This window comes from Oratosquilla oratoria, chromosome 3, assembly GCF_046742065.1.
Source record: "Oratosquilla oratoria isolate Oo_2021 chromosome 3, ASM4674206v1, whole genome shotgun sequence".
Classification (NCBI taxonomy): domain Eukaryota; kingdom Metazoa; phylum Arthropoda; class Malacostraca; order Stomatopoda; family Squillidae; genus Oratosquilla; species Oratosquilla oratoria.
Window position 1 is genome coordinate 64,587,748 of NC_134779.1, and position 9,980 is coordinate 64,597,727.

Below are 9,980 nucleotides of genomic sequence, written 5' to 3' on the forward strand. Positions count from 1 at the left end.
AATAATATAAACGTTGAAAAGGTAAGCGTGACATTTGTAGGAATTTTCCTCGGCTGAATATATAATTGCATGGAGGAGGATGCCAGAACGCGCGCGCGCGCACACACACACACACACACACACACACACACACACACACACACACACACACACACACACACACACACACACACACACACACACACACATAGACGACAACTGGTTAATAAAATCATCTAGCGGCAGCCAGAACCAAGTCTTTATAGGAGGTGCTCTGTTGCTAGAAATACCTGTAGATTGAGTGTCATTGATTCATTCTATACTAGCGTGCGCACGCGAACGCGCATGCATTAGCTACACGACGTCAGATCTTGGTGGTATCAGCAAGCTTCAACGAACCATCCATTGTCTGATCCGACCCGCGGTCACTTTGGCTTGACCTCAGATTCCGACCGTCAAAGCCACCTGCATCCCAATCAGAGAATCGGTCATGCAATGTTACCTTAAGACAAGTTATTAATTACGTCGATAGGATAATGTTTCTTTCTGTATATATGTATATATGTGTATCTATAAATTATACTGGGTGCTCACACTCAGTTCTATACTGTACATAAATTTAGTCATAAGGAAAATAGATTTATGTAATTATAACCGTGTTGGCAACCGACACGCATTTTCTTCGTCGCGCCCTAAGTGGCAAGAGTCAGACAAGGCTTGACTACGCTACTGTCAAGACTTACCAAATAAAGAGAACCTAAGCAACGCCTTTATCTCAACGCTTCCAAACTAATGTAGAACAACACAAGTCTACAGATGGATGGGTCGATGGAGTTATTTTCGGGATAATAGGAACTCTTCCTTCCTATTCCATCATCTTCCTCAATTGAATAAAATTGCCTGGCGGGAGCTAGAAGAAAGATCAGTTTCGTAAAACGCAACAAGAGGGGTTAACCATTTTTTTCTTTGCTATTCATGCCTTGTGTATATGTTTTTGCTATCGCCAGGCGAATTATTCACATAAGGAAAACCTCTGCTCATTGATTAGCCCTATTAGCCCTTTCCCTTAAGTAATTTTTTATTATTTATTGATTTAGTCTTCTCATTTGATCTTTTCATTTACTTGTCTCGCTTGTTTCATTGTTAGGTAAATACAAATTTTGACAAATTATTTTGATGAATTCCGAAGGGCCTGCTTCTGGCCCCTGTTCTATTTGGTCCTTTGTAATGAAGTCTCTCTCTCTCTCTCTCTCTCTCTCTCTCTCTCTCTCTCTCTCTCTCTCTTTCTCTCTTCAGTGTTTATGTCAGGTGGACAAAAGGAGATATTGGTAAAGAATCTAGAAGTGTACCCAAGGGCCTGTGGCTGGTCTCAAGTGTATTTTTGTTCTATGTAAGACGTTTTGAAGGCACGTTGGACCCTTATCAGTTCCTGTGGTGATAAGATACACAGTAAGTTTGTCCTTCGCACAAGGACAAATGATGGAGGAAGGGGAGAAAAGATAATGGGGGAGGGAGATAGAATCTTAGGTAGGTATTAGAATAGATGTGAAGAAAGTTACGGAGAAAGAAGGAGGAGGAAGTGATAAAAAGAGGAAGAAGATGAGGAGAAAGGAAAATGGTGAATGGAAGTATTAGAGGAAGTGTGCAGAAAGAGGAGAGAGAGAAAAAGCAAAGTGGAAATTAGTGGAAAAGAAATGTATATTTGAGGACATGGAAGGAAGACGGGACGAGAAAAGACAGACAAGGGAAAGATAGAAAAAGTGTAGTGGAAGAGGAAGTGTATTGAAAGAGTGAAAGCAAAGAGGATGAATACAAACAGACAAGAGTGGAAGTGATAGATGGAGTAATTGAGGGAGAGAGGAAGGGGAAAATGACAAAGAAATGGTGTACAGAAAACATGAAGGTGTCGCAAAACGTAAAGAAGTAGACAAATGTGGAGGAACCTAATGGAGGGAAGCATTGGAGGCCATGGGGGCAGACGGAGAAGCTTTCTGGATGACTCATAAACATTTACAGAATATTATGCTTTCTCTTGTTCATTCACATCTCTGAGGTCTACGACCTTGTCCATGGGCGTCGTTACCTTATATGGGTATTTTCTTCAAGAAGTGGCCCTCGAATACCTTTTCCGTTTACTTACACTTTTGGGTTCTATCATTTTTCCCTTGAATGGTCATTTTTATTTTTCTAATTAACTTGTTCAGCGCTGAGGGTCACCTAAAAGCTACATGGAATCTCTTAAGTTATGATATCGACTTGAAGATGAACAACTGTTTTCTGACATCTGTAAACCACAACGGCTAGTGAAGTCTCTCTCTCTCTCTCTCTCTCTCTCTCTCTCTCTCTCTCTCTCTCTCTCTCTCTCTCTCTCTCTCTCTCTCTCTCTCTCTCTCTCTGTCTCTCTCTCTCTCTCTCTCTCTCTCTCTCTCTCTTTGTCTCTCTCTCTCTCTATCTCTCTCTCTCTCTCTCTCTCTCTCTCTCTCTCTCTCTCTCTCTCTCTCTCTCTCTCTCTCTCTCTCTCTCTCTCTCTCTCTCTCTCTCTCTCTTTGTCTCCCTCTCTCTCTCTCTGTTTTTCCTCAAGCCACCAACCTTTCGGCCTAGTGACTCACTTTACACTCTTTATTCTGGTTCATACTAGACAACTGTATTTATCTAAGGGACGACCACTGTAGTAAAGATACAAATAGGCTATACAGGGTGACCCTAAAGTCTGGACACGCAGAAAATATTATTACCCAAAACTAATTGACGTGGAATGGCCTTTTCGTTGTCTCCTTGTACATCATGCCTCAGCTCCCTTAACTTCTCTTTCTGGAGTTTGGTAAAGGAGGTGTGCTGAATGAAAAATAAAAATACGAGACTTCTGAGGGAACCTCTGTGTGCCCAAACTTTAGGGACACTATACAATAAGCGTGACATCACAGTGGATCAAGCAGGCCTTGCACGGTCAATTTTATTGCAAAATATTCCGTATTGTACAACATTATTGACCACTAGGCCGACACCTTCTGATATTTGGGTTATAACTAATAAGGGTTTCCACAGAATACTATCTCCTGTTCCAACTATCACGAATCATCCCTACACCGTCAGTAATATCGCACAATACGGAATATTGCGCAATAATTTTGATCGTGTAGGGCCCGCTTAAGCGTCGTTTAAACGGCACTCCATTTATTCGCTTTGGGCAAGCATCTTAATTCGCTAGCGACTAAAATCGTGGATCAGCAGCGTCTGTTTGACGCTGCCATAAAATTAAACATCAACTTTACAACTCGCGTCAAGCGTTTCAATAGCGAATAAAGAAGCTAGCATCTAGCGTCAAAAGCAACTCCGTGTAAACCGGCCTTAAAGGTCCATTTACACGATCAAATGGTTTGTCAATCCTGATTTGTCAAACAGGTGTTTGAAGTGCTGTTTGACAGTGTGAATGGGGTATTTGGTTGTCAAACACGTTTGTCACACGTGTTTGACAAATAAATATCCCATTCATACTGTCAAACATCACTTGAAACACTTGTTTGACAAACCAGGTTTGACAAACCGTTTGACAGTGTAAATGGTCCTTTAGGGGATAAGACGTGGTAGGTCGAGGTAAGGCTATTATATTTGAGGATATGAAATGAATGAAATCGCCTGGCGGCAGCCGCAATCAAAGGAAAAGTACCACCCGGTACGAAAGAGGTGTAGGTGGTGATGAAATGAATATCCTTAGCTGAATAAAATAGACTGTCTGACGATGGACAGGATATGATTTTAGAAAGACCCATTGTAATGAAGAGGTATATTTGACTATCACACAAGGGTCCCCCCCTCAGCTGAATAAAATCGCCTTGCTGTTGTTCTACCCAATACCAAAGGATTCTGTTTAGTTCAGAAAGGGTCGTTTTATCTGTCTATGGGATAGAGTTTGTAGGAACAGGGCCACAGTAAGCTAAGTTTAAATCTTTAGTGTGGAGAAAGCAGTTAACTCCGGAAGGGAGTTAGATCCTCTTGTGACAATCAGAGAAAGCATTGGAACCTCATCGTCAGACCGAAAGAGGTTTTGATCTTTTAACTGGTAGAGAATATCGCCTTATTTGAATAAAATTGACTGACGACGACCAGTAAGACGTAGTAAAGGTTGTACTTCCTGACAAAAAAGGTTTCACAAAATAAAGGGCTGTAATAAGGGTAAAAATAATTGTAATAAAAAAGACTACCATTCTCTTGTCTTGAATGGATTTCAATACGAGATGGCGATGGAATGCAGATAAAGAGAGAGAGAGAGGGGGGAGGGAGAGAGAGAGGGGAGAGAGAGAGAGAGGGGGAGTGTTATCATCAACAGCTTATCAGATTTTATCATGTCAGGCAGGAAGTCAGCGGAATTTCCTGACAGCCAGAAATTGGGGGGTATCAGTTAATTAAAAATCATTTAAGAGAAGCCCACGGCATAACACTAGTAAGAGAGACACTAGAGAAAAACACCGAGATTTTGGATTTATGTACTGACGATAGACGCCTCCCAATTTTAGAAGCGTTGTATATTAAAGAGTTGAGCCCAAACCTAAATGTACAAGCAGAAGACCTCAGAGCACTTCCAAGCATGAGACAAACCGTTACAAATAAAAACATGAGACATAACACCACAAACGCCAATACGAGACAAAACGCCACTCGTCCAACTACGAGACAAAACGCCACACTCCGCCACAACACAAACCCGGAGGCTCCCTAGCGCACGTGACATTTCGTCCCTGCCCGTAATACCAGGTGACCTCCCCCAGTGATTAGCAAGTATAGTAACTCTAGTATAAAACTTAGATCTTTACTAGAATCTTTGGATTAATTCTTATCCCGATAGCTACTGAAGAAGGGTCTTGAACCCGAAATCGCGATCTAGCTAATATGACTACATACAGCCAAGTCATAAATTTCCTTCCTAAGGAAAACAAATCCTTAATAAGGTATATGGAAAATACCATTAAGAAAATTATTAATGCACAACTAGCCATCACTTTTAATGAAACATGCATTAGAGAAAAACTCCTGCCCAAATACACTGACAATATATATATATATATATATATATATATATATATATATATATATATATAAATATATATATATATACATATATACATGTATATATACATACATACATAATGCGATGCACAGTCGCTAGGAACTAATTCTGAAAGATCTAATGAAGCAAAGAACTAATAATCATTATAGCTACAATGCGATATGATTACACATCTTCCTCTAGAATTCGGACTCTTGATCGCGCGCGCGTACACACACACACACACACACACACACACACACACACACACACACACACACACACACACACACACACACACACACACACACACACACACACGCACGCACGCACGCACAGAGACACACACACACACAAACACACACACACACACACACACACACACACACACACACACACACACACACACACACACACACACACACACACACACACACACACACACACACAGACACACACACACATCCTCACTTAAAGAAGGAAAAGTACCATTGGACTGGAAAAAGGCAAACATTGTACCAATTTATAAGGGAGGTGATTAAGATCCATCTAACTACAGACCGGTCTCACTAACAAGCACAATAGCAAACATTTGTGAAAGAGTTGTCAAAAACAGATGGGCTAAATACCTGGAAGAAAAATCTATACTGAACCCAAATCAATTTGGATTCAGACAAGGGAGATCATGTACAACAAATCTGATCTGCTTTTACTCAAGATTAGTAGACATAATACAAGAAAGAGATGGATGGGCGGACTGTGCTTTTCTGGACCTGCAAAAGGCATTCGATAAGGTACCTCATAGGAAATTAATAAATAAGATAGAATCAAAGGGTGGCATCAGAGGAAAATTATTGGAATGGATGAAAGACTTCCTGATTGGGAGGAAAATGAGAGTTGTAATTAGAGAAAAATTCTCCAACTGGGAAGAAGTAAAAAGCGGTGTCCCGCAAGGATCGGTACTGGCCCCGATCATGTTCGCCATATACATTAATGACATGAATGAAGGCGTGGAGTGCTATATGAATTTTTTTGCAGATGATGCAAAATTACTTAAGAAGGTAAAAACGGAAGAGGACTGCAACTCATTGCAACAAGATCTGGACACGATATGGAATTGGACTCAAAGTGGGAAGTACATACATCATACATATACCAAGGCTTTTTCCCCCTTACAAGGGGGGTAGCCAAAAAGAAAAAGGCATAAAATCATTCCCACCCATTCCATCCCTGAATACACTCCACACCCCTCCACCCTCCCTCTTATCTTAGCACCTCCTGAATGACGGGTCATCCCTGCACCTTGTCCACTGCCCTGGGTCAGAAGCAGTGTCGCAAGACACAGCACATCCACAGCAAGGCCGCTTCATTAAATCGGCGACCCCCACTCTCCGTCCCCCCATTGCATAAAATGAGAGGACGGGGAGAAATCCCTTCGGGCTGCGTCAAATTTTGCTCACACATACTACCTCACCCCCCATCCACCCGACCATTCCACCTCATGCTATCTCAACATCATCCATATACAACCATTCTCCATTCACCCCTGTCTTCTGTCCTCTCCCGTCCTTCCTCAACAGACATTCCCCTCTTCCCCAAAGCCCCCTTCACCCCATCCATCCACCTCATCCTAGGACGTCCCCTCATGTTCACTCCCTCCACATCTGCCTTCCACGCCTCTTTTACTAGTCTTTCTTCACTCATTCTTTCCATGTGTCCAAACCATCCTAATATTCTTTCATCAACCCTATCTCCCAGCTCCCTTTCCACCCCCGTTCTCCTCCTCACCTCCTCATTTCTCACTCTATCCAGCCTAGTAACCCCCATCATACTTCTCAGACACCTCATCTCAAACACATTCAAACTCCTTCTCTCTTCTTCTCTTATGTTCCATGTTTCTGCCCCATACAGTGCTGTTGGCACAATCACTCCTTCATACAGTATCCTCTTAGCATCCATTCCCAAATGTCTATTCCTCATTACACTCTTTAATCCACCAAGGCATTTACTCGCTTCTCTCAATCTACATTCTACCTCCACTTTCACTCCACCTTTCCCTGCCACATTTGCACCCAAGTATCTAAAACTATCCACTTCCTCCAGTCGCTCTCCCTTAATGCTCACTTCCAGTCTACTGCCACTTTCACCCCTTGTACATCTCATCACCTTACTTTTACCCACATTTATGTTTAGCTTTCTTCTATCACATACTCTCCCAAACTCTGTCACCAACTTCCTCAATCCCTCCTCCGATCCTGCCACAAGCGCAGTGTCGTCCGCAAACAACAACTGGCTCACCTCCCACTTAAGTGAAGTGAAATTTAATATAAATGCAGTATAATGGAATTTGGAAAGAGTAAAAACAGAATATCAAAAGATTACAGAATTGGAGAAGAAAAAAAAAAAAAGCAAACTCTGAAAAAGATCTTGGAGTGATGATTGGAAAGGACATGAAACCTGATAAGCATATAAATAAAATATTCGGAGAAACCTACAATTTATTGAGGTCAATCAAAGTGGCATTTACTTATATGGATGAAGAAATGATAAAGAAAATACTAACTACACTAATAAAAACAAAACTTGAGTACGCAGCATCACTTTGGACACCCAGTACCAAAAAGAATATTAAGAAACTAGAAAGATTACAAAGAGCGACAACCAAACTAGCACCGACTCTCGCCGAACTAACATATGAACAAAGACTATCCAAACTGAACCTACCAACTCTGGAACAAAGAAGAGAAAGAGGAGATTTGCTGACTATCTGCAGAATAATGGAAGGAATGGAAGTTTTAGACAGGAATGACCTGTTAGTGTGGGACAACGGTAGAACGAGAGGACACGGAAAAAAACTGAAAAAAGATAGTTAAAGAAAAAACTTGAAAAGGAACAGTTTCCCACACAGAGAGATTAATTAATTGAACAAATTAGACAACAAAACAGTATGTGCAAACACTATACAAGATTTTAAGATAAAACTTGATGCGGAGAGATACAAAGACGAGTCACCACGAGCATAGCTCCCCTCCCGTATATTACAACTAGGTAAATACAACTAGGTAAATACACACACACACACACACACACACACACACACACACACACACACACACACACACACACACACACACACACACACACACACACACACACACACACATATATAAGCATGGCATAAAGGAAGCGTAGCACAGAGCCCTCGTCGGCTGATCCATCTGAAGTTGTATGGCTTCAGAGTCGGCCAAATATAAGACGAAAATTAAACGGACCCAATATGACGCCGGCACATCTCTTCCCACCAAACCATTGTCAAGGCGATTAAAATAAGAAAGAAAAAAAGTCCTTCACAAAAATTTTCTTAAGAAAATAATCATCGCCGGACTGTAAAAGTCCAACATAGAAATAATTAATGATATGACCCCCGAGCCTTTTCCTTTGGGTGAATAGAATTACCTGCCGGGAGCCAGGTGAAGCGTAATATTTGAATATAGGCCACAAATGGTTAATCAATAAAGATTTAACGATTTGACTCATTGAGAAGTTCTTTTAAGCTGAATAAAATCGGCTGATGACAGACAAAACTCAAAAAACATTATATGTACGTATGTATATATATATATATATATATATATATATATATATATGTGTGTGTGTGTGTGTGTGTGTGTGTGTGTGTGTGTGTGTGTGCGTGTGTGTGTGTATGTAAACATGTGTGTGTTTCCTTCAAAACTAATGAAATCGCCTGACGGCAGCTACAATAAGTATTGAAATACTTTGAACGTCTAGAGTTCTCCTTCAACTGAATGAAATTACATATAGTTAACTGGAACGAAATGTCTAAATCAAAATATCGACGCGAATGGTTTAAGAAGAACTTTGGCGCTGATGTCACAGTAGGTGTTATTTGTAAAGAAATCAATGCCCAGAGATATTTAATTGATTATAGCAATAACATCAACAAAACTAGTTTGAATCTATAGAAATTAAATTCCCTGAGATTATTTGGTGGTTATTAGGACCCATATGCATAAAGAGAAAGCCACGTCAGGTGGGCCTTGGTATGTGATTATAATTGAGTAGTTACTACCGAAAAAAATATATATACACAAAAGAACAACCTCCTAGCTGGATGTGAAACGGGCGGCAGTGTTTCACTCTAAGTGATCAACTATTTTCTTCCTTACCTGACATGGTGTGTGACGTTAATTCGCTTCTCCTCTCGAGGCCGGACAACGAGTGCGAACCGGACAGCTTGATGGCGACCCAAAAGCCATCCTCCTTATCTTATCGGAGCTCTGCTCGCCTAACTCTTTATCAAGATCCCACCACATTTTTACTCTCACTATCCACTAGCCTTGGCACTTCTCCCCTCCCTTCCCCTCCCCTCCCCCCTTCCCTTCCCCTCCCTCTTCCCTAACTCTTCAAGTTTCTCGTAGTTACAGCCGATAAAGTTTTAGATCGGTCGTTCTGAGACTTTCTCTCCACCCACGTATGACCGTTTGTCTTTGGCCTCCTAACTAGAGGGAGGCATAGCCTCTTTTGTTCTTCCTATCACGGTTCTATCACCTCAGAGGCACTGGGCTATGTCCGGTGTGTCAGAGATAACTTGGAGAGGTTGGGTATTGGTCCATGTCTCATCTGAACAACCTTTGTTTCTTTGAGTCACAGAGGTACTTGTTTCTCTCTCTCTCTCTCTCTCTCTCTCTCTCTCTCTTGTTTTTTTTGTAGCTTCTCTCTATTCGTTTTGCTCCTCTCTGGGTGGTTAAGGTGTCCTAAAACCCTTTTCCCTTGAGTCTTAAACTTCGACTCCTAGACTCCTCTTTGACGTCCCCGCTGAAAGAAGTCGTTGAGCGGCAGAGAGACTAAAATGTATTTGATTTACCCAGAATATGATCTATAAAATTATGAAATTTCAACATTTATATCCCAAAGGGTTGAGTTCCACAGCCGCGCC

General features: G+C 41.3%; 1 protein-coding gene across 1 annotated transcript in view; it reads right to left on the reverse strand.

The window, feature by feature from the left end:
- The window catches only part of LOC143023402 (uncharacterized), a 16,220-nt gene extending 6,852 nt beyond the window's left edge, over positions 1-9,368 (reverse strand). Inside the window, exon 1 of the mRNA XM_076181927.1 lies at positions 9,211-9,368. Coding sequence (XP_076038042.1) covers positions 9,211-9,217 — 7 coding nt within the window. The 5' untranslated portion in view covers positions 9,218-9,368. The remainder of the gene's footprint in view (positions 1-9,210) is intronic.
- Positions 9,369-9,980: the final 612 nt, after the last annotated feature.